At 40.5% G+C, this 26,288-nt stretch overlaps 1 protein-coding gene across 1 annotated transcript in view; it reads right to left on the bottom strand.

Moving 5' to 3' along the window:
- The window catches only part of LOC310959177 (matrix metalloproteinase-17-like), a gene marked incomplete at its 3' end in the record, with an annotated part of 72,183 nt that overhangs the window by 2,774 nt on the left and 43,121 nt on the right, over positions 1-26,288 (bottom strand). The window contains exons 4-9 of the mRNA XM_083930428.1: positions 25,411-25,697; positions 13,172-13,348; positions 12,084-12,186; positions 9,886-9,968; positions 8,983-9,135; positions 8,122-8,379 (exon numbers count right to left, since the gene is read on the bottom strand). Of these exons, the coding sequence (XP_083786554.1) occupies positions 8,122-8,379; positions 8,983-9,135; positions 9,886-9,968; positions 12,084-12,186; positions 13,172-13,348; positions 25,411-25,697 (1,061 nt within the window). The remainder of the gene's footprint in view (positions 1-8,121; positions 8,380-8,982; positions 9,136-9,885; positions 9,969-12,083; positions 12,187-13,171; positions 13,349-25,410; positions 25,698-26,288) is intronic.

The raw sequence follows: 26,288 nt of genomic DNA, 5'->3' as shown, positions 1-26,288 counted from the left end.
CGACCATCCACACGCAGCCGACGTTACCGGAACCTGACAACGGTATTTTTTGTAACCAGGTCCCAGAGTGGGAAGATTTGGGTACGCCCCCCCCCCCCCCCCGTGACGTTGTCATCTGGACGTTGAAACCGCATCCTTTGTTAACGATGCCCTCTTCTCCCCACCTCGGACCTCTGACCCCCACGGTGTCACATAACAACAACAGTACTGCTGCATGGAGAGAGACACGGACCAATAGACTGAACTGTACTCTGAGCGACATGCATGGGAATGAATTAGGCCAACCACAGATTTCTCCCTTTTTCCGGATGGTCTGATTAAGTCTCTAAATTAGTCGCTATTAGCTTTTAATAAATAAAGTTGCCAAGAAGGTCACATAAAGTAACGCGCCAGTACCCGCCTGTGAGGGCTTTGGGACGGGGAAGGGGCTCACTGCAGCACCCGCTGCTGGTTGAATACAGTAACTACAGAATGCTTCATGCATCAGAAGCTCCAAAACACCACAAAAGTCTCCAATAAAAATGGCATCCATGGGATAGTTCCAAGGTGAAAACCACTGCTGACCAAAAAGAACACAACGACCCGTCCGACATTTGCCAAAAAAAAACATCTTGATGATCACCAAAACTTATGGTAAAATATTCTGTGGACTTACGAGTCAAAAGTAGAACTTTAAACTCCTGATTGAGATGCTGTGGTATGACCTTAAACAGGCTGTTCATACCGGAAAAACCTCCAATGTGGCTGAATCAAAATAATTCTGCCACAAGTCTGGGCCAGAATTCGTCCACAGCGTTGTGAAAGACTCATTGCCAGTTCTAGTAAATGCTTGATTGCAGTTGTTGCTGCCAGGAGTGGCACAACTAATTATTAGGTTTAGGGGGCAATTACTTTTTCACTTCCCTTTTAGGCCCAGGTTGGTGTTGTAGCTTGTTTCCCTTAATAAACAAAATCCTCATTTAAAAACTGCATTTTGTATTTACTCAGGTTAGCTTTGTTTGATATGAATAACTATGTGACTATCTCAAGCATGCAAGTGTGCCAAAAAAGCAGGAACAGAAAAAAATTGCAAGGACTTTTTCACAGCACTGTACAAAGAAGAGTGAGAACTCCTGGCTTTACATCTTTTTATCCACGCTTTGGCCTTGATAACAAATGCCAACAAATGGCAGACACAATCGCTGATCTTTCGTTTTTACAACCTAGACCTAGTGGAGTTGATTCTCTGCGTATAATCATGAGAATATATTCAGGCTGGGCTGCAGCTTGTTGGAATAGCAATAAGATGTGCTCTATAGTGATGTGTACACAGACACACAAATTCTACCTATAAATCTTGAAGGACTTGTTTCTCTCAGTCCAGTACCTTAACCATAAATACAAGTCCCAAAACAGCTCACTGAAGCACTTTGAAATTAGGATAAACCGTATAGTCTATATATTATCTTTACTTTCCCCAAACCCCCTCATTCTCTAAGTCGAATACTAAATTTAATCCTCTCAAAGTTAGAAGTCCAAGAGTACACATACTAACAAACTCTCCTTTTCCATCTATCACTATTATTGGAAGTACAAGTACAAGTCCTAGAGCTGTCCAAAGTGGTAAACAAATTTACAAGCACATCACCACTGACTAACACCTGAATCAGATGGTTTTCAGATTATCTGAGTGAAAATGAATCGATGGCTTAACAAATGATGACACTTAAACAGGAGTCTGATTCATTGAATATGGTGACAGTAATTTGCATCTGAAAAGAGTTAATTTATTGTGCAATATTTTCTAGAGCCTAAACATAATTTGAGAGGGGGATCAGATTTATTTATCATAAAAATGTGTTCTATTAATTCATTACTGAAACATAAGAAAACTCAACAAATCACATGAAAAGATCTTTCCCTCAAACACATTCATTTTTAAATACTGAAGATGTAAATCCAAATATTGTTTCACTTCAAACAAATGATCAGTAATCTCCTCCAGCAGCTGGGGACTCAACAGGAGTAAATAGTGGATTTATGGCGACTATTTTCAGCTGTGGACTAATACATGCTACTTGCAAGACTGTGTTTGTGGGCTTTATTCAGAATAAACTACAGTGCCCATGTTAATGGTAATGAGGGAACTGCTGTCATCCAGTGCAACAATGTAGCTCATTGATGTTATTTTCAATAGTTTTGTACAACAATGGGGCTCTATGATACAGAGAAATTAGCTGTAGCAGGCTTGAGCTGTGTAGCAGAGCTAATCATTCCACTTGCCAGTACTGGGCATTGTTTACCATTACTTGCTATTATAACTGTACTAATATTTTATTACTAGTCTCTTCACATTTTACTATTATGTTATTTACTGTTTTATTTGTGGAGTTTGCATGTTCTCCCCGTGTCTGTGTGGGTTCTCTCCGGCTTCCTGCCACGGTCCAAAGATATGCACGTGTTAGGTTCATTGATGACTCTAAATTGCCTGTAGGTGTAAATGTGAGTGTGAATTGTTGTCTGTCTCTGTTCGTCTCTATGTGTCCTGTGATAGACTGCCGTCCTGTCCAGGGTGGACCCCGCCTCACGCCCGATATCAACTGGGATTGGCTCCAGCCCCTCCGCAACCCCGACAGGGACAAGCGGTTGAAGATGGATGGATGGATGGACTATTTTATTTTTGTCAATACTGTTAACTGTTTATAATGTATTATTATTAGTTTTCCACTGGGATTGGTGAGTTATGTGCAACATAAGCACCCTCTGCTGGGTTAAAGGGGTGTATCTGTTAATCCACATTTGCGTTTTGTTTTTTGGCAAAAGGTATATTTGGTATGGTATGGTATATTTACTGCATGTTGTATGTTAAAGAGGGCTTTCAGGTTACCTTGCAAAGCAGACAAATTCTTGCGATATCACACGATATCACACAATATCACTAGAGAAACACGTTCACATGTCACACAAAAATCCATCTGGTCAAGCTTCACGTAATGTGTTTGAGTTTCAGCTAAAAGTCCGCTGACAAATAGGCGTCCTGTTTTGAGCTACTGGCAGTAGAGGGAGGAGTGCCGACACTCATTCAAAACAATAATGGCAGCTCCTAAAGAGATTAGCTTATATGCTGCAATAGTCTCACTCTTAAGATAACTGGAGAGTTCTTCTTTAGTGAAAGAAGAGAACGGCACTGAAGGCTTTTCTTCTTGAAGTACCATTGTTGTTTGTGGTAGAGTTTCTGTGTCAGTTGTCAGTTACTTTGCTAGCTTAGTTGTAGTTTCATAAGAAATCTCTGTAGTGTAACTTGCTATCCAAGTTAGCTCAGCTAAATGATTTCTTCCTTTGTTTTAGTATTTTCTGGAGCCCATCACTCTGATGTTGCCTGAGATTTTAAACCCTTGAGTCCAAAATCACTACATGAATCACTTCCTGACTTTATCGTAACAGATGTTGTAGCTTTGACTCTACTAATGTGACACCAATACAATTACGGCGACCGACTTGTCTATTTGATCTTCCTCTACAGTTTAAAGATAATCTTCATGCCTGATAAATTTCATTTTCCACTCCCTTTACCTTTGTCTCGCTATGACTAAAAGGCAAAATTATTCCTGGGTGCCATACTGATGCTAGCAGCCATGATTATCATCATCATTACAGCTACACTTATGCCCTTTATACCCCTTTTTTTCCTCCACAGCAACTATTCTCAATGGTTTTACAGCCTTTCTCTGCCTCTATGATTTCCCTGTCCTGTCTGATCTTTCCTCTGAGCCAAGTCATCTATCTTTCTAACATCTCTTCTTTTCCTTCTCTTGTCTTGTCTTTATTATCTCCTTCTTCAGGTGTCCCCATATCTCCTCCTGTCTGGATTCTCCTTTTCACATATCCCTCTCCTTCTTTCTGTTCTATTTTCATAATGAGGTGTCACCGTATCTACTCTCTCTCTCTTGCTGTCATATCGCTCTTTTCTCCCTCCCCACGTCTGTTTCCCCTGTCTTTTCTTGCTCTATTCATTCTGAGCTTGTGAAACAAACAGAAAACAGGCTTTGAGGTATCTCCAGTTCCCATGGCCCATGGATTGTCTGTGTGTGCCGGTTTCCAAGTGTACCCTTCCAGGCTCTGTGGCGATAATAGCCGCAGGTGAAGGGGAGTCGGGACTGTGCGTTTGGCCTCTTCTCACACACCCACACATCAAAGAGCTTGGAGGAAGACCGAATACCTGACAGAGAAAGAGCCTCCTTGTGTTCATATACTGTAGGGGGAGATTACGGTCATCCAGGCTCCCACTGAGAGTGACCTCAAATATCAGGACTCAGTGGCTCTGGGGATATTTTTTAAATCAAAAAATGCCCTAACATTCATAGTCCAATACACAGACACACACAACAGCCTAACATAAAAAAACATGTTGCACAAAGTTTCTCAAATAGTGTCAGACCACTTTACACCTCTCATTAACATGCGCATGGGATTGAATGACTGTCATGCTTTGATGGAAGCAGGCATTGTGACCTTGACGCTCAGCTGCTACAGTGGAGCTGCTCACTGCGATTACACTGGGCGAGCTCCAAAGTTTCCACTGTGTGAATGTGTAGCAAAAAAAAGAACATGTGTGCTACGTCAAAATAACAGATTAAAGGCTAAAAAAAATAGTATGATGGATGAAAAAAAACAAACAATCAAATGCAAATGCACCTCTAATCTACATACTGAAGCTATGCCAACAAAAAATGTGCATGGATAACCAGAAGACTGCCAAAATAAACCAACTTCAGTAAAATAATAATAAATGTCATAGCAGAATGTACTTTATGAATGATGTCAAATCTTACATTGTAATTTAATTGAAATGTCTTATCTATGAGCAATATAAGTTGATTTAAACTACATTAAATTTGAATTCAAACTACTCTAGATGAAATAAGATAACATCAACATCAATTCAATCACGAATTCTTTAAGCTTTTGCACGTCTTAAAAAAATATGCTTGCTAACAAGTGGCTAAATGAGACTACAGAGGTCGTTGGAGACATTAAACATCATCATGCTGAGCATGCGAAATCAGCCGGAAGCCAGTGGTGGTAACGTTGTCATGTGTCATGTGACAGTGCTGCTGTTTAGCTTATAGCCTAACGTAAGATTTACTTCTGGCAATTGCATTTTACACAGAAGATTATAAACTCTATGTTAATTTTTTCATTATATTGGTTATCATAAGCTTTTGTTCAGCGCTTAGTTTCCGCAATAATCCAAAACCTAATGGGAAAATCCCATTGACTTTTTGTCGGGTGAACCAGGACGATGCTAAATGGGTTAACCTACAAAAATACTGCATTCCTGCCACACTCTGGCACAATTTGTTATACCATGCTAGTGGCTCTGTGGGGTGCTTTGAGTGAAATGCTCACACCAGCATGCTAACATGCTCACACTCATAGTGCTAGCATACTAACATTTAGCAGGTAGAATGGTTAGAATGATTACCATCTTAAAGCCGTTTCACACCAACCACAGATTTTCTCACGGAAATGTATGAAAACTGTTGAATGGATCAACCAACAAATAAATAAATAAGTAAATATATGTGCAAAAGGCCAATTAACTAGGGCTGAAGTGCCCTGGACACCTGGCAGGAGTGGACATGCATAAGAGTGGAGACGAAAGAAAAATGAATCAGTTACAATCATTTGTGTGTGTGTGTGTGTGTGTGTGTGTGTGCACGCACCTGTGAGACCTAACTGTACGCAGCCATGTTTACTGTCACTCAAGCTTATTTATATGTTGAAACATAATCAGAAATGATAGGCTATATAATTATATGATTTGGATCTGAGATGAACCTTTCTTCAGGCAAACTGGTCAGTTCTCTTTATTAATCTTAAGCAACGTGACTGCGGCCCACCTGCGGAGGTCTCGGACACGCATGGCCTCAGTGACCCACAGTTGCCTTTTTTTGAAAGTGGAACAGGACAATACGGACAATTTGCATGAAGATTTCCCGCCATCTTGCATCCTACTGGTGATTAACAGTTATTAGTTTAGCTTGTTAGCATTCTAACATTATCATTAAACAGATTAGTATCTAGTCAAGTTTTGAGCAGATAGAAAATCTGAAATGGTGATGGTGCTGGATGAAAAGGGACTCAAAAAAGTAATTACACCTCATCCTGAGGGAGACATGAGGGGACATGTGTGTGTATACAATTTCGTGGCAATCCATCTATGAGTTGTTAAGGCATTTTACTCAAAACCACAAATGTCTACCTTATGTTTGTGCCAGATGTAAGGGATCATCAAAGTCATTAGACTTCATCCTCAGGGAACCATGAATGTTCAACCATTAAGTCATGCTGTTAACATGGATAAAAAGACACATATTCAAGTAATTCCAACTAGTTCAGTGTTTTACTACTCCAGGGAAGTTGGCTCAGAATTTGTAATCTGATTGTGAAACTTGATCCAAGACTTGAAGCTGCATGTTTGCTAACTTGCATAATTGTCCCATCTCTGCCTCATATTTCTCTTGTAATTCATTTCTCTTTGAGGATTTCCCCTGAGAAGGATATTGCACAGCCTTGCCTTTGGCACCAACAAATACCAGCAGCTACCAGTGGTCTGATGCTCGGGTGGAGTGTTACAACTCTATTTTTCTCTGAGAAATGTAATCATTTATCGCTGGAAGAAACAGACAGTGGTGATTCATCATTTATAAGTTATATATAATCAATCACTATGTCTTTATAATCAATTTTTAATAAAGATAGAAGAGGTCAAAATATGTCACTGGCTTCATTCTACACACAGTTTTACTCGGGGTGATAGATTACTTTTGGGGATATGGTTTGGATCATGCATTTTGTGAAATATTGAAAAAGTAGCAACGCAGCTTTATTATCACACATGCATTATTTGAAGTTCTTTAGAGAAGATTTCATATTACTGAAACAGTGAAAGACAGAGAGACATCTGCTTTATGTCTGCTTTTGTATTTTATCGAAAAACACTTTGTTACGCTCAAGAAAGGTGTTATATAATTTAACTTTTAGCCTACTTGCTTTACTTTCAGCACAGGAGAGAGCAGGTAAGTGTAAAATACATTGATCACACTTTAGGTAACTCAGTATTTTAAATAAACCCATTGTAACAAACTAGTCTGTGTGATGTATCATCTGAGCCCTTCTGAAGGCAAAAGCCGGCCGATTTCTGCTGTTGTAATGGGGGTTTCAGACATTGTTACACGATCTGATAAACATAAACCTAAAAAGTGTATTTCTGGAGTATTTGCATTCCATGGTCTTTTTCGACCTGAAAATACATCTAATAATCGAGACAGTTTTTTCATTGATCACCTATTAACAGAGAAATCCCAGACAGTCGCTAACAGCCAGTCATGGCTAACACTGAGTAACTTGGGGCGGCGCGCTAAACCATCCAAAACAGCTTTTTTTAACCCCTAATATTGCTCAAAATAGCACTAAACCTCTGCAGTAGCATGATAAGAGTCCATACACATAAAAAAAGCACCAACAACGTAGTAAGCGAACCCAGAGTTTATTAAAAAAGACTGCTTTTCAATGCTACAAGCCCTAGTAGGTGGCTTCATCCATATTGACAGGCAGCCAAAACAAGTCGATTACTGAACGCAGGTTCAGTTAAAGGAGGAAAGTATTGAACTGAACTCTAGTGCACCTCCACCTCCAGTCTCAAACTTTGGGTAGTGACAAAGAATGAGATGATGGATCTCCTGGTCAAAATTACATTTCTCTTCAGAGTGATTGGTTTTACTCATTACTCGTTATGCAATAGTTTGAAGAGCACAAAGGATCTAAATTACACTGCCTCTTTTTGTGTCTTGTGCACAGCCCATTAGGAGAGGGCAGAACCGGCTGCTCCTGAGGTATTATATCTTCCAACATGCCAGCGAGTTCCTGGAAATTCACTAGCAGGAGCAAGAGGAAGATTCGGGCCTGAAAAAAACAACCGTGGTCCCAATAGGCAGCTAGAAAATTGTCTTTTTTTCAAGCCAAGCATAACTGTGGATTAAATCTCATCTATTTGTGTGTGTGTGTGTGGTGTGTGTGTGTGTGTTTTTAAAGTCCATGTAAATGATGGAAGAAGAAAGTGTTTTAAAGGCTACTCACCATCAGACCACCTCATGGCATCGTCCAGTTGTGGTGGCAGCCCCTTCCAAAGCGTGCTGTCTTTAGGGTAGCCCATATCCATATGTCTCAGGTGGTCATCGTAGCGCCAGTAGTGGTTGTCCTTGAAGAAGTAGGTTTTGTCGTTGTGTAGCCAAACAAAGGCTGCATCCACTCCTTCCAAGGGTAGGCCAAAGTCACTGATTGGACGAGGGTAGCCCTCCTCCACGTTATTATCTTTAAATACCCAGTATTTCAGACCTGAGGAGGGTGGACGAAGTAAAAGATATAGTTGTATACATCACACATAGCATACAGTTCTACCCTACAGATGATACATTTGAACAGATGAGAGATCTGAAATATATGTCAAGGACACTCGTGAAATAAAACACTCATATGATTGTTACACAGCAAAGGGAGAAAGTTCTCTGCCAGGAAAGCTGTTATACATTTTATACAAAATAGGAAACATGCCCTTGTTTCTGCACCCATGTTTTATGATGTTTTATACCCAATTTATTAATCTTCTGCATTCTCACAGAGAGAAAAAAGCCACAATTTCCTTCAAAGTCTCACTAAGAAAGGTGTGAAGAGTCTCTTTTCATCTTGCCTCTTTATAGTGTGGATGAATCACATTTAAAAAACATCTGCAAGATATCAGAAGTTTATTTTAAAAAGGAAACTTTAACTCTACTTCTAACTTTTTACTTGTGAAAGAACGGGAGAAGAAAGAAAATGCAAGAAAATCAAATCCTGTGTGCAAATACTCACTGAAACTATTGAACCAGACTAACGTTTAAGACTGCTTTTAAGACCAAAATCTGATAGATATTGAAATGTAGAAATGTTTTGGCACTGTACCTTTGAAAAAGACTATCTTGTGGTCCCCAGGCCTCTCATACACAGCATCCACACTTTCCAGATTAGTTGGGAGGCCCCTCCAGAAGCGATGGATCTGAGCCGGACGAAGGGACACCAGGTGCTTCTCTCTTGTTAGTCGCCAGAAGTACTTTCCTATGAGGAACAGGATCAGCACTATTCAGGATGCTGACAACAAATAATATTGGCTGGGGTGGCCATTATTATTCATTAGTTTTCCCCAAGGGGAAACTTGCAAGTTTAAAAAATTTAAATTAATGTTTTATTAAACAGTTATTTATTTAGGGAAGTTTCACTGAGGACACCTCATTTGCAGGAACGCCCTGACCATATACACACGGTTACACATTCACAATTACTTAATTTAGTTGTTTCCTGTCCTGTGCAGTTTGTCTTTTGTCTTCACATTCAGCAGAGTTTATCCATTGGGGTCTGTCTTTAACATATGTGGCAGGCCGTCACACTATGTTACGGGCCAACTAGAAATAGACTAGAACAAAATCTGCATCTTGCATCTGAAAACAACATTCAATAGGCAAAATGATATGTATATAAAAATGAGTTATGTGTCAGATAAAGTTCAGCATACTTTGGCTAACACTTCTGCTGTTAAGGGTATGTGAGTCTTTGTTTCTGTTGTCAGTGGGAAGCTAGCGGTTATTCCTCCTGAGGGCAAGCATGAAAGCCTGATGTAATGTTTGGACTGCAGTCTCGGCAAGGCTCAACCGGCTCAGACAGATGTCTGCATCTACTCCACTCTCATCTTCATCCTCTCTCCTTTTTTAAAATTTGCTTTCATTTCCATTCGTTTAGCTAATTTATTTTTATGTTTTTCCAACACACAGCTCTCTAGCTTTGTGTCTTTCTCCCTTTGTGACTCCGTACCTTTGAAAAAGAAGGCCTCCCCTCGTATCTGGGCCACTGCATCAAAGTGACTGGTGCATCTGTCTGGGGCATCTCGCGCCAGCCTGAGATGTGAGGAAAGAAGGAGAGAAGATTGTGAAAAGGAGGAAAAAAAATAACCTCTTATGCAAAACTGGACACTAAATCTTTGAACAGCACAGACAATGTTTCTGCGCTCTGATGAGTTACCTATCTTTTAAAATTATTGAGCACATATTTATAAAAGTGACGTTTATTTGTCAAAAAAAATCCATTACTTGTTTTCTTTGTGTTGTTTAGATATGTGTTGATCCTTTTCAAGATCTTTTTATGCCTCTACATTTTGTTCACAAATTTCTTTTCATCCACTACAAATGGGTGCTGTGCATGAATCAGTAAAACCAGGCTAAACAAGAGAGGATGTGCTATCAGGCTGATACGGTGAGGTCCCTTGTGCATTTATCTCCGGGGCTTTTAAGTGATTTAAAGCACTGGCGTGGCCTGCCTGCCAATGATGAAGCCATTAGCACCACAGGGCTGAGAATGAAAGCCCGCCAAGCCTTATATTGCCAACAAAGGTCTCTATTCATAGCTCTATTAACTCTACACCACTGCCTAGTGGTCAGCAACGGTGCCCCTGTCAGGCCTAATCCAGCTTTTTCACGCATCATGACCAGATGCCATAAGTGGGAAAAGATTAATAAAGGAAGTCCGGGAGAAAAAGATGGTTACCTATCCCATCGCTGCCTGCTTTGCTTAGCCCTTCTTCTTAGGTTACATCCACCCCACTATTGTTTCTGACAGTAATACATCAGTCAGTGAGGTAAAGGTGCTGGAAAACATAGATTGGGAGTTGTTGCAAAACAAATACTGTAACATATTAGAGGGGCATCAGAAGCATTACCCAACGCCAGGGAAAGCCATGGCAATGGGAAAGGAGCAGCCACAAGACAGATGAAATCACAGGAGGTACGTTTTGTAACCAGGACGAGCTTACTGATATGGCTGACGGACTGACAGTGACCGATAAGAACAATCAAGAAGTGAACATGAGTGTCTACAGTATGTCATCAAGTCCAAAAGTCTGTTTCCACCCATCCAGACTAAAACGCAACTCTGGAGTTTTCATACCAAATCAGGGTCAGCAGTGTTTCCAGAAGTCCCTGTTTAAGGGGCTTGGAGAACTGTGGACGCTACGTGTAAAAGCAGATGCATTTTAAAACGAAAAGATATTAGTGTGAAATGAACAAAATTAAGCCTAATTATCCTTGATAATCTGAAAAACTACAAGCTGATAGCCACTTGCAGGAATAACTTCATTAGGCGGACGGGCTCCCAAGCTCACTCTCAGCCTCTTCGCTAATTCGCTTTTTTGGCACCTGATGACTTCATATCAAGCAACAAAACAACTCTTTTTACAATAAATGAGTCCTGCATCGACTCATTACATTGTTTCTCAGTGGACGTGGGGAAAAAAAGTAAGAAAATGAATGAAAAACAATTGCAATATAATTAGGCTGATGTACAGGGAACCATCTTAAAAAAAAGAAATCTCTTTATAATGAGATCCAATAGTTGCCCTGCAATAAATTCCACCTGTGTGAGAACTATTAGTGCAGTATTCCTTTGAAAGTAGCTGAACCTCTATCATTGCCCTAACTTTAACATGGCCAGTTTTATGGCTGTGTAAACATGCCTAGTTAAGGAAGTTGTATCATCTTGAAACAGGAAAATATAGTGAGCATAAAAAATGTTTATGTGGCTTTTTTTCAGAGGTTTAAAAGCATGTCCCCCAATGTCAACTGAATCCATAAGTCAAAGAAGGAGCATTTGTCCTAATAACACGTGTCCTGAGTCCCTTTTGGTGCCAAAATTGTATAGCGCCATCCCATTTTTAATGACATTCCTCTCAGCTGCACTCCTCTGGCCCTTACAGCACAGGCAGTGTCATGTTGAATGGGGGTTTACATGATTTAATGAGTGAAGGCTGGAACACACCACTGTTCACAAAATAGATTAAAAAAGTGATGCATGATCCCTGCGTTTGATCTAAAAGCAGGGTCGTAGAGATAGATGCTGAGGTATTATTGAAGAGGCCAAAGGGGAATTTTAATGCGGTATAGTACTACAACAGTAGATTTTTTTTTTGTTGTTGTTGTTGCACGTGAAAGATTCAAAGTATCTTTAAATCTTCTACTTACAGGAGAGTGGATCTGTTTTCAGGAAGGTCCAGCAAGACAGGAGGTTCAGCCGTTTGGGAGGGGTTACCTGGTCGGTTTGTGTGGGACACTGAGTCTCTGACACCTACAAAGACGTCAAATGTCAACTCAAATAAACATGAAACATATGTAATAACATTATTTGATTATTAGTTATTTGCTCTACTCATGTTTGTTTTTTGCAATCTTACTATTTTCCTATATGTACCATTGTATAAGATGGCACACACTGCGTAATTATCCCTTCTTTTTTGTTTGTTGTATTTCTTTGTTCACTCGCACACTCCTCTTCTTCATCATTCTCTCCCCTCACTGCCATTAACTAAATTTATTAGAAATATTTCCTAAAGTGCATGGTGTGATAAAGTCACATGTCATATTGAGGTCCAATTAACTCGTCCACGTTTTCATTAAATCAATATCCTTGCTCTAAAGAGCTACAGAGTATTAGGAGGCCTCTATATCTTCAGTCTTTTGACGACTGTTTCCACCACTGCACCGAGAAACACAATTACAGCAGAGGCTCTTGAGTCATGGTCAGTGGAGAAGAGAAATATTCTGTGAAAGTAGTAGCTTACAGACACACACACACACACACACACACACACACACACACACACACACACACACACACACACACACACACACACACACACACACACACACACACACACACACACACACACACACACACACACACACACACACACACACCAACATACACACCAACACACTGCTGTAAACAAAAGTATATGTCCAGTAGATAATGACATAGGCTTACTGTAATGTGGAGAACAGTATTTTGGAAATAATTGGAAAGGCTGACTGAAAGAAAAAAAATCAACAGTGACTTCCCTTTATAATTACGTGGCCACTTGGTTCCATTTCCCAATAGAATCTTCTCCAGTCCCAATCAATTACCAAAATACAATTTTTCAAATGTGTGCACTTTTTGTCACACTTGAGGCAGACTTATTAATGGAAATTCTAATGGAAAAGGAACTAAATGAATGCACCCCTTTCTCTCAAACACAACACACACATAGCAGTGGATTGATGTTCCTTCGTACCGTAGAGCTGCCAGACGCGGACCTTGTCTTCATAGGGTAGGTCGTATTTCAGAGGGTCTCCTACAGGACCCTGGTAGTATGGTCTCATGATGGACTCTATGGCTGAGGTGTGGACCAGGCCGATGGCGTGACCAAACTCATGGACTGCAACCGCAAACAGATCCATCCCGTGAGAGTCTGTAGGAGACACACACACACACGGAGAGAGCGAGAGAGAGAGAGAGAGATCATTAAACAAAATAAGAGTTTACATCATGGTGGGAAGATAAAATACAGAAATCACAAGAAAAGGAAAGATATTGATAAAGTATAAACACAATCCAAAGGCCAAACAATACATTGTATATCGCTCTATAGCAAAACTAACATAAAACTGTGGTTACCTCTCAATTTATCTATTTTAATATACTAGGTGGGTAATACATTCTCAATCAAGATTACATTGAACAGTATGGATTATATTCCTTTCATAATGAAGCAAAAACCTCAGAAATATCTAGAAAACCTGATCCATCTGAGTTTAATGTAGACACTGCTCAGCATTGTGTGAGAGGAGAACATACATTACTATTGAGACTATATTTAGTTTAGTTACAGTGGAGTTATGGAGTCATGGTGAGTTAAATGTCATATCCATCAGAACTGTATGGCTTAATAGACATGTGTCTGGAACTAGTTGTAGTAATTTGTGAATGGGTTACTGGTAAACCGCTTTTTGACCATGACCAATAGCAGGGTTCAAACTGTTAAACATGCTAAATGCATTGTTCAATATACTGTGAGTTTGACAGGGCATGACAGATTTTTAGTACATGGCTTTTGAAAGAGTGGCAACAGTCACCAATGTGACCGCCTTACTCTGTGTCCTTAGTTGACCCAATCAGACCCCTGTCCGGATATTTTATGCTTTTTCAGCTCATCTGCCTTAAGAGGCGTGACGGGCAGCTCTGGTGGCTGAGTGCTGTTAGGCGTGTGGTGTAGTGAGATAACTATGGTAAAACTGCCCGAGTCCCTCAAAACCTTATGTGTGGAGACACACCTGGAGAGGCTGCAGGCTGTTTAAGCATCCTTCCCTCTATGCTCAGCAAGAAAAAAAGAAAAGGCAAAGCATCCAGAACTCTTTGTCTGACTCTGCCGAGCAAGACAAAACCTAGGGCTTGGAGATTTAGATTTCGGAAAAAAAATATAGAGAGCTAGCATGTCGAGCCAAGCTACCTTAGAGTTCCTTGGTGGCTAGGCTGAAGTCTGCATTCAGTTAACCTTGTGTTGGCCTCAGCTTGGGACGTGCACTCGGGCTTACAGTACCCAACTGGGGTATTCAGGAGGCAAATGCCAACTCTAATCTACAGGAGCACATGGTGCAGAGAGGAGAGGTGAACAAAAGGAAGGAGAGAAAGAGAGAACAGGGGCTCAGCAGAGTATGAACCATGTCATCGTATTCACGGTCCATGGGAGGCTGACAGAATGAACGTAACGCCCGTGGACAAAGTAGGAGCGGAGAGAATCGGATGAAGCAGATTCATTTAGGAAGACCGAGAGAGATAGAGAGACAGAGGACTTTTGTGTAGCTCCACAGAGGATTGAATTCCTTTATTTTTAGGGGTTCAATTTTTGTTCCGCTGGATTCACCAGTGAGCCATTAAGCAGGTTTTTATCAACCTAAATGCTTTCATTGCATGATGCTAAAGATTGGGATTACTTCATGTACTAGACCTCTAAAACTCATCCCATCTTCCATTCCTCAAGTCTTCAAAAAGTTCACAGGATGAAATGGCTTTGATCTTAAGAGGACCTTTGAAAGACGTAATTCTGGCTACCGCAAAAACATCACACAACCCTTAGTGGATGCCCTGAAGTTCGCCTTGTAGGCAAACTTCAGGGTTTGTGAAAGACTCAGTCAACATGAGTCAGGAGTAACTTTGACAGCCTGGGAAATTACTGTATATAAGGATAACATTTGAAGACCTGACAACTTTATCCATACCAATACTATAACTGAATCCCCAAAAGGTCTCATCAGATGGGATGATGATTTATGCAACAGCTGAGGACACACTGCTGCTCACAGCCAACATCCAGTTCACCATTGACCAGTCAATTCCAGACCAGTCAAATAATTCAGTAACCAGAGATCGTTGCTGACAACTTCCCCATTCTTCAAAATATTAACCACTCCAGGCCTCAAGAAGCTTGCATCCAACATCATTAACTCCTTCATACACATCATCTAAACTCTCCCTTCCAGGAAGCAACTTGGAACAATTTGAGTCAAAACAGCCAAGCACAAGAGCAGCTTCTTCCCCCGAGTAGCACCACTCATCATAACATCTGCCGTCCCCCAAACTGGCAAACATAATGGACAACTGTAATGCTGCCGTTGTCTCTGGGCAACAAAACATTGTCCTTAATCAACTACGTTACAGTTGAAAAAAATAAATCCTATTTGACATTCTTACAAATAATAGATGGCCAGAATTGGTTCTGCTTTTTATTGTGTCTCCTAAACACAATATATCAAGTTGTATGTTGTTGCTTGTTGTATTAAATCATTTTGTTTTCTGTGATCAAACTTATTCCAACTGCATTTCAATATATAAACACCTATTTCTAGTGCAGTATTCTCTTAAGTCTTATTCATGTGTATTGTTCTTATAACTATGGAATCTACTATGGGCAAATATATTTTGCCACTCAGTCTCCTCTTCACTTCCCTTTCTCATGGCAAAGACAATCTTTATTATCCTATTAGTATACACGAGTGGTAATGAGAAATTGGCAAGTTAATGAAAAATTGGCAAAATGCTAAATGAATAATGGGTCAAGAACAACATTGTGTAACACATAATTAATCAGTTTATATTGTGGTCGCCTCATATGTTTTCAACTGTGTTGCAAATCCTGAGCTAAATATTCAACATGTCGTTTTTTTCCTCTCTCTGGCTTCAACAGCTTCCTCCCAGGTTCTCAAAAATAACATGTGATTTAAGGGCAAATATTTCTCCATGTTGTACATATCTCACACTTTTGTTGAAAAATATCTGGCTGTGTAGGGATATACAGTATATGACACAATAAGAGCTATTGTATCAGCTCTTATACAGTATGATGAGATCCCCTTGGTTTATATAGACCTACATACCTCCAGGTTCTCCAGGTAAGCATAATTTGTTGTGCAGGGAATACAGCTCGGTCAGATGCTCCATTTATGATGTAACCATTCTAGCCTCTAGTACTTGGCTAAACTTAAGGACAAAATGCAGTTAGCTCAAAAATTTGCCTTTACATTTGACGGGAATCCTTATAATAAAGTGGCCTATGATCACAGCACCTTTGCTTGTGTTTATTTATCTAAAGGTGCATATTGATCTTGCAATTGCATGTATTATGACATCATTGTCAGTGTTTTCTTTTTACTTCAAGTTAATGACTGAATAATAATTACAAGGATTGCCCTAGTCTTTAAATATAACATATCAGAGTATAGAAAACTCAGATAGACGATAGATACACATTATCTGTTACTTATTTGAAACAAAAGTAATGGCATAAAAAAAAGTGTTTCAGCACACATTTTTTGTTGTTGCTAGAACAGGCCACAAGAATATAATCCCTTCCTGATATCTCCTGCATGTTCAGTGAGCCCTAACAGAGCTCTGTGTTTACATGTTTATCCACTGGTGGTACATGAACACAGCTCAGTCTTATACTGTGTAAACTCACTGATACTGCAAGTCTGCGCCCTGGCACAGTTGTTCAAATTTAACTAGAGTGACCCCAAGCAACCTCATGGCTGTGTTGCCTTGTACTTCATCCAAACTCAGTATATGCAATTTTAACAACATATGTAGTCTTTATAGACTATGGTAGAACTATTGATCATGTCATATTTACTTCATTTTGGAGGAAAGGTAAATCAAAAATATGTTAAAGTGTAACTCTGGCAAAAAACCAACTACGGTCTTTTGCGGCATAAATAAATATCAAATAAGCCATTGGGACAAGCTTTTTGGTTAATCACCTATTAACAGAGAAATCGCAGACAGTCGCTAACAGGTAGACACGGCACACTGAGTAGCTCGGGGCGGAGCTCTGAACCGTCCAAAACAGCTTTTTTTGCCCACTAATAATGCTCAAAATAGCACCAAAACCTCAAAGAACTGAACACCAGTGCATTCGGTAATTGACTTGTGTATCTGCAGGGACTGTTATCATACTACTGCAGATGTTTTGGTGCTATTTTGAGCAATATTAGTGGATGGTCTGTCAATAGGTGATCACCCAAAAAACTTGTCTCGATGGCTTATTTGAAGTATATTCATGCCGAAAGAGAGGGTTCGTTTTAAGCCGGTGTTACACTTTAAGTTAGGGTGCTTTAGTGGATAAGGTCATTTATTAGAGCACTATTTCACTCCGCTTTCCTCTCGTCCGTACCTGTTCTAACTTTTTGGTTTGTTTATTGCTTCTGGATTCTGATCCGGCTGCTATTTTCTGTGTCTGCAGCATGATTTGCAGTTTTTTTTGTATTGTACTTGAATAATTTGTTATTGTTTGCTCTGATACAACCAGCATCAGTCTAGAAATGTGGGTGTGTGAAACCCAGGGAAAGGACAACATGTGATGTGACAAAGGATGGGTCTAAAGACAAACTTTAACGTTAGACTTTTAGTAATGCTCTCTATAATTAACGTGTGACAACAAGATGTAGCCTAGAGAGTTTAAAATCCTATAATTCCCCCCATACATCCATATTTAAGTATTTATCATCTCTCATAGAGGAACACATCCTCACATAGACATCAACAGTACACACAATAAGGCATGTGCACCACAGCAAGCACAGACACTGTAAAAATGTCATGAAAAATTCACCTGCTTAATGACTCCTTTGTTTAAGTCAGGATAATCAGTTTGCAACAGCAGATTGCTGGCAGAGTGCTAATTAATAGAAGCAATCTTTAGCCTGTCAAAGCAAAAACAGCACTTCCACACATCTACTAATTTGATCTAGCCAAAATTTTGCCCTCTCCTGATGGACACCAGGACCATCAGTCACACAGCGGGAGAGAACTGGTCCGCTAAATGTGGTGCTTAATATTCCACGATTCAGCATCATCATGCACGTTAGGAGATGGCCTTGGCGGACTCAGATTTAGGGTCCCGCTGAGAACAATGAGGAAGGGGAAGGGGGAAGGGAATTAGCAAAGGCAATTACTCAGCTAGGGATTTGTGTGATAAGATTCATTTTTCTAAAGACGATTACAAAGCTCTACAATCTGCTGAAGCACCAACATTCACTTTTCACCCTCTGGGCTGACCTAACAAGTTTACATCTTCTCAAGGGATTAGCATGCTTTTTGAACAAAAAAAATAAAAATGCTAAGAACAACAATTTATGAATCTGATAGCTTATGGGAGCAGAGCTGAGCCATGCAGGACTTAACGTCTGCCATACTTACGGACAGAATGACACATAGGAGCAGTGATATTGACATCAGCTGTGCCTTAGAGACAAGTTGATGATACTGGGGGAGGATATTGTTAGATAGCAGCAAGGTGAGGCTGGCAGAGTGTGACTTGAAGAAATTAAGAGTTGTTTAATTAACTTTTTTCCCCACGCCTCAGTGCGCCAGTCTGGCAGCTTTAAAGTGGGAGAGAAAGCAAACTCAACAGCTTAACAAAGCGTTATAATCCAGAGGGAAGCTGAATACTCCAACACCACAGAAGAAGAGAGAATTCTACCAGGTCTATGGCTATCTTTAGGGAGCTGATTAAAGACACTTGAGGAGAGTTTTTTTGTCTACAGAAGATTTAGTGGTTCAAAATAGCAGCCTGTGCTTGTTTTACAGATGAAAAAAGTATGATGCACTGAATGTGAATTTCACCCGAAGGGGATTCATCAGAGTGGAAGAAAGAAGCATCCTTGAAAACAGGAATGCAGGTATATAAACAAGGTATGATGAGTCACAGAATCTACTTATGTTTGTTCCCACATCGAAGGCCACTTTACTGTAAAAACACAATGGGAACCATCCAGGGGCAGACTAAAAGTGCCGGAGGGGCAAGAGCGAAGGAAAAAAAAATGGCATTATTGCATGTGGTTGGCCACCAGCACGCAGAAAGTTTTCGACCATTAAGTGCAGCCTATATGCATCACATTTTCTCAATTTAAAGGCCAACCTAGAGAGTGCGTTATCACATTTTCTCTCCTGGATGGGCGCCCTAGAGGGCATGCCATCATGTTTTCTCCATGCCCCCACCACAGTGACTTCCTGGCCAGAAGTCGGTAGACTGCAGTGTACTGCATTTCTCCTGTCGCTCACTCAAATACGGCCAACCGTTCAATGTGGATCGCCGAACACTCAACACCCTCAATCGCCGCCATTTTGACTACTTAGCGGAAGAGGCGGTACTTAATTCAAACTTGAAAAAGGCGGAGCAACATCGCAACGTAGCGGCAACAACTGGATTCACGTTATAAATGTAAAAAGAGGATCACAGGGATTTTTGGCGGTGTGATGAGTCAGATGAGTCGTTGGAAAGAAACTTTTGGAAATATAAACAGAAGAAGAAATAGAATCGTCATTTCCGGTAAGTGCAGGGCAGTAGTGTGTGATTTCAGACAGCACTTACTGGGGAAATTGAGTATATTGATCGTGTGTGTACATAGGGCACACGGATGTCAGTACACTCACTGCAGTGCGCAATTTGGGGCACAGCAAAAGTCTGACAAGATGGCGACTGCCGTAGGCGGGTATGATTGGGTCAATTTGAGAGAATGGACCTCGGCAGAGAGGCTACGCCCATTTCTTTTATACAGTCTAAGGTTTTCTCCAATGAAAGGCATCCTAGAGGGCATTTCATCACGTTTTCTCCACTGGAAGGGCAGCTTTGGGCTTAGATGGCAGTCTAAGCCTTCTCCACCAAAGGGGCATCCACAAGGGCAATTTTCATTGTTCTTTTCGCACCAAAGGGGGTCCACCAGTCGTACCACCATCAGTGATCTCTCTGAATTATTCATGGCTGGCAAAATCATTATCATCTTTAAAATTAGCACTTAAAAAACACATCAAGGGCATTTACTCTGTGGTTCATACTGTTTTTAGGTTTAGTTTGAGAAATGTTACTGGTTAATTCTTCAGTATAAATGTCTTGAATACAATTTTTTACTGCAGCTTAATGGTTGTTATTACCTGTCTTCTGGAAAGCACTTTGATGGTGGCAGACTGTTATGGCACAGGTTGAAATAAACGACAGTCTTTAAGACGAGGTCACATTTCTGACTGCTCCCTCCTTCATCGCCATGCTCCCATTAACCAAACCTACATCTATGCAGCTGTTCAACTCAGGCTACTCTTCAGCCTCGTCTGCTTGTCCTGCCACTGCTGCGGCCTAGAGGGAGGTCTAATTGAAGCAGATTGAGCTGCTGTCATGTAACATATGGCTCACAGCCCTGACAGCGTAAAACAAAGGAGGGAGACCCACAGAGGTCCTGGCCCCATCACAGACTCACCAGCTGGATGAGACGGACGCGCGCGCACACACACACACACACACACACACACACACACACACACACACACACACACACACACACACACACACACACACACACACACACACACACACACACACACACACACACACACACACACACACACACACACACACACACACACACACACACACACACACACACACACACACACACACACACACACACACAGCTCCTTCCTTCAGGTTGCAGTTTAATCTAAAACACGGGGTCAAAAGCACCATGATATTCTGAATCGGTCTACAGACCTTTGTTTTGGACACCAGTTAAACAGAATGAAACCATGTTCATTTGGCACAACCTGTTTCAGACTCCAGATTCGTGCGACAGAGATTTTAAATTGCACTAAATATGTGTCGTTTTCTTCTGTGACAGCTATCACATTCTTTCTAATGAAGAAAACAAAGTTATGTCATGAACATCTGGGTTGTCGGATCCCAATTACCCCTGATTAAATCCACAATTTCTTTTTGGCTGACAGTTGGGAGCGATGGGATTTATTTGAACACACCAAATTCAGTTGTGAAGAGCCTAATGCTAAATCAAATTCATCCTTCAGATCTTTGATATCAGACAAGCGACTGAACTTTTGGTCTCAGATAATATCAGCTTTTTTTTTTGCAACATTTAGTGCTGCTTATTGTGTGTGACAACGGATACTGTCTGCACACGAAGATGAAGAAGATTCTTTATTGGAATGTTTTAAGCACAAATGTGTCATCTGCATTTCACCCATCTTGTACAATGAGCAGTGGGCAGCTACAGTGCAATGGGAATAACCTATATAATAAATATACACTTTCAACAAGCTAACTTACACATTTTCTATGACATCCAGAAACAAAAAATGCAAGATTGATCCCCAGAATTCACCCTGGGAATGGCCACGCAAATGTCAACTTTTTCAGCATGCACCAATATCACATAAAGCACTGGTGTGTGAACTGTAACGGAGCTCTGTGTTTTACGGTGCAATGCACAAGATAATGTACACATAACACTGGAAATCACACAGCACGTAGAACTACTGTCAGTGCATCCGTGTGGCAAAATCACTTCTATTCAAAGTGCAAATGCTTCATAAGATACTGCTTGCACCCTCGCAGATTGCTCTATATTTTGTCAGGTTTTGTCATGAATTCATCTTTCATCCAGGAAGTGCTCTATTTGGGATGTCGGAAAAGGGTGAGGTGAGAAAGAGGTAGGAATAGGAAGAAGCTGCCATGCCAAAAAATTCTGTATCTACTGGAAGGGGAAAAAAGGCTTCACTTGGAAACAGAGGAGGAGTAATGGTAACCCCACATATCACACACTTTTGGCAACCCTTCGTGTCTTGACTGCAAGGACTTTTAAGCAGGTGGTGGTATAAACGGCATGGCGGTAAAAATTACTCTTCCCCTGCTTAGATACTATTTGCAGTTCTATAGAAACAAAGGCAAAGTACTGGCATGAATTACCCCCAAACAGCAGATATTAAAAAAAAAACCTATGTCAATTTCTTCATTTTTTGAACATTTCTTTGCCATAGAGTTGACATTATTCAAACATCAAAGCAGACAACACCAAATTCCCTTTTCGTACACAAAAAACCCACAATGCATTTCAGTTTGTACACTGTGGATGTAGGCATATTTCTTTTGCCTTTTCTTCTTTCAACAATATTTGTAACTTTCTGAAACAATCCGACAAGGCCACCCCCTTCTCGCAGCGATCGGTCGGGTGTGCGCAGGTGAGATTTGTAGTTCGATCAGTTCTGTTACTCTTTGCACACACCCGAGTGCAACAATATGAATGTGTTTGAAGAGAGACTGTGTGTCATGTTCCACATTTGTACACTGTGAACCCTACAATGTGTCTATGCCCTAACAGCAGCTGGACAAGTGATATTAAAACATTTTTGCCCGGCTTTACTGTGAGATAAAACCAATAAACTACATTTCTAATAAACATTTTTACTAATGTGCTTAGCTTATCAGCCTATTTGTCACTTCAAAATTACATAAACTGTATGTTAATATCCACTTTAGTATGGGGATAAATTTACACTCTCAGAATCTAGTCATTTCAGTTCTATGTTTGCAACACCGATTAGGGTTTTATATTGCCTTTTAAAATATCTATTTGCAGTGCACTTTACATGGAAGTGTTATTTATTTATTTTTGTTTTCTTTTTTCTTTTTATTGGTTAATTAATAATATTAAGTACATTTATATATGTGTTAATTTGTTACCTTTTTTAACAAGGCTAAATGTTTATGTCAAGCTTGAGGCCTTAACTCACATTGAAAGGTATACGTTTCAATTATTCAACACTAGTATTGGATCGGGTATCGGCCAATACGCTCAGCCCAGGTATCAGAAAAAATGGATTGGTGCATCTCTAAAAATAAGTCTATAGTCTATTTTGAGGTGTTTTTCCCGTGTGTAAAAATCCACACATACGTGCTCATTTTGGTGAAAGTTCTAAAGTAGACCTTCACTTGGGATTGTCTTGTCATATTTATATACACTTTCATGCATTACTTGTTTTTTGAACTTAGTTTGGAAACTTGTGAGAGAGGTTTTAACCAAATAAAAAAAAGTCATGTTTCCCTCTCTACTCTTTCCCTGCTGTTAATCCATCTTTCAAAACTAAGGGATGAATGGAGCAACTGAGCAGAGGAGAGCGGAAGGGCATTTTAAGTTCAGTCATCCGGATGAAAGGGAGACTAACGAAAGCAAGTCAGAGAAAAGAAGAGTTAATGATTTATGCTGTCATTTGTGTGACCGCGCTGAGACAGCCCCCGCCTGACGATGCGTTCAGTGCGACTCGATCACTCCATCCGCTCATTTCATCCGGATGACTTAACTTATAATGCTCCCTTGCCCTTTTCTGCTCGCCACCTTCCTTTTTTTCTTCTTTTTTTTTTAAAGCAAAGGACAGCGGGGAGGATTGAGGATGATGCTGAGTGACAACACCGCCAAGGTTTAGAGAACGTGATAATTTGGTCACATTTTTGAGAAATGGCTCTGCTGTGCCACTGATGATTTCATTTGCACCAGAGTGAACACACACACACACAAACACACACACACACACACATGCACACGCACACGCACACGCACACACACCAAAGATTCTCAAATTCACAATTATTCATTAGATAACAAGGACACAGAGTGCAAAGAGGAGGCGAGTGAATGATGCTGTCTGCAGAGAGGACAGATATTCTATATTCTATTCTATTGTGAATGAGTGAATGCATGGAAGACTAAATGTGTTTGGGTAACTTTCCCTTTCTAAAGCCAATACACCAAAGCACTGTGTCGTGTTTTCCAGAGCTGTCAAAGAATAACAGATATTTCTAATATAAGCTTGTTTGTTTTTTGATTGGCAGGGCTGACTGAATTTCATTTAGAGCCTCTGTCATGCTGTCCTCACTTCAAACTCGCAGTTCTCCCTCAGTGGGTAATCAAGCTCTTTCAAAACTATTTGATGAAAGTAATTTGGCGAGATCATTCAGGATAACACTGCATAAAGCAATCTATTAGCCCACACAGTTCAAAGCAAAAACCCACTGAATGAAAATGCTTCACTGGAATGGGCCGAAAACAGCCTTGGTCCATGACTGTAATAACAGACTATATATTTATTACACTGTTATAATATGTTCGAATGAAGTTCGGATGAAGTTGGATGGATGGTCTTCTAAATACCGTATTTACATAGTAGTTGTTAGTAGTATAATTTATTTATTTCTCTCTGTTTATCTATATTATTAGGAATTCTTATGAAGGGAGCAACTATGACACAAACCAATTACCCCCAGGTTTCAATAAGCTATTTGTAATGGATTGGATATATAAAGCGCCTTTCTCTGTACTCAAGGTGCTTTCCAGAGTCCAGGTTCCATTCACTCACACAGACATAGATGGTGGTGGTAAATTACAATAGTAGTCACAGCTGCCCTGGGGAAGACTGACAGAAGTGGGGCTGCTAATCAGGCTGCTAATCAGCCCCTATGGCCCCTCCGACCAAGGTTGGGGAAGTGGCTTGCCTAAGGACACAACAACCACGACACAAGTAGGGCAGGGTGGGGATCAAACCCGCCGACCCTTAAGACATTGGCCGACCCGCTCTACCAACTGAGCCACAGCCGCCCCGATTCTGATTCTGAAAAATGAATACAACAGATAATAATTAACCTAGCTGAAGTTAATAAGCCAGGAGCCTTAGAATTAGGCCTCAGTTCACCGAAATCAAAATGTGGTGAGAAAAAAAATTGAAATGAAATCTCAACATTGGAGCTGCAACTAATGCATATACATGAATCTATTAATATATTATCAATCATTTTAATTGTCCCTGAAATTAAAGGCTATTTGATCCATGAAAACTAGTAAGCAGACAATTAGTTGAAAGAGTAATGGATACATTATTGGAATAGCTTAAAATAATTAATAAATGGTTCAAAATTGTTAGAGAAAAGTTAGTGGATAAACATTGACAATCTTAGTATTATTTTAGTAAATAATAAAACCATTGAAATTGTCCCATTCCCAGACCAAAAAGCTTTAAACTCTAAAACCCAAATTCTCTTTCGGATATGAACATAGCTGGAAATATGTAACATGTATACACATTTATATAAACGCACTACTGTGCAAGGCACTGTGGTTTAATAAAACAGCTTGCAACGTTGCTCACCTGGAGATCTGAAGGTCCAGGCCTCGTCATCATCAAAGTGTGTATCCCCAGCCGTGAACCTCTCGCCAGGGAAAAAAGCGTGCGCCACGGTGCCCCCCGGCCCGTCAAAGGGATATCCGTCATCGTGGTCGGCCTTAGTAAAGTCGATTTGTATGTCTGCATCGCTGCCGGCCACCTCGTGGAAGTTTAGCGGTGCGATGTCACTCCAGACCTTCAAGGCGTAGTACATCAAGGCTCGAACAGTGTCCCTGCCCAGTAAGGCAGAGTCCTTAGGGAAGGTCCTCACTCTGAGAGAAGAAAGGGAGGGAGGGAATCGGTCACATATAAGAAGAAGAGAGAAAATGGGGTGAGGAGGAGGAGAAGAGTTGAGAGGACAAGGAAGGAGAAGAGACAAGAGGTGGCTGATGAAGGAAGTGAACAGGGGACTTGACAGAGGAAGAAAGTAAAAGTAGGGACAAGAGAGGAGAGTTGGGCAAAGTGAGAGGAGAAAAAAAACGATGATGGACAAGAAACTAGCGGAAATGAAAAGGTAAATGATAGGAGGGAAGGGTATGAGAAGAGGAATATGTCAAGTGTAAGGGTGACACGTCAGAGATGAACATGAAAATGGGAAAGGGACAAGAAAGGTGTCGAAAAGATATCACTGAGCATAGGAGAAAGAAAGAAGTAAGGGAAAAACGAAGCAGTAGATACTGGCAGGAAAAGGGCAGGATGGAGAGATGGCTCTGAATTGTATAAAACACAAAAGCAAGCATTTGCCACTAGGACAGACCTGCACGAAAAAAAAAAGTTTGCATATTGTATGTGATTCCATCGGTTTTTGGATTTCATGGTTAGATGCTCACACATACTGGTAATAAATTGAGAATACAATGCGC

Source organism: Echiichthys vipera (genome assembly GCF_963691815.1).
Source record: "Echiichthys vipera genome assembly, chromosome: 16".
Lineage (NCBI taxonomy): Eukaryota > Metazoa > Chordata > Actinopteri > Perciformes > Trachinidae > Echiichthys > Echiichthys vipera.
This window is presented reverse-complemented; position numbering and strand designations above follow the sequence as displayed.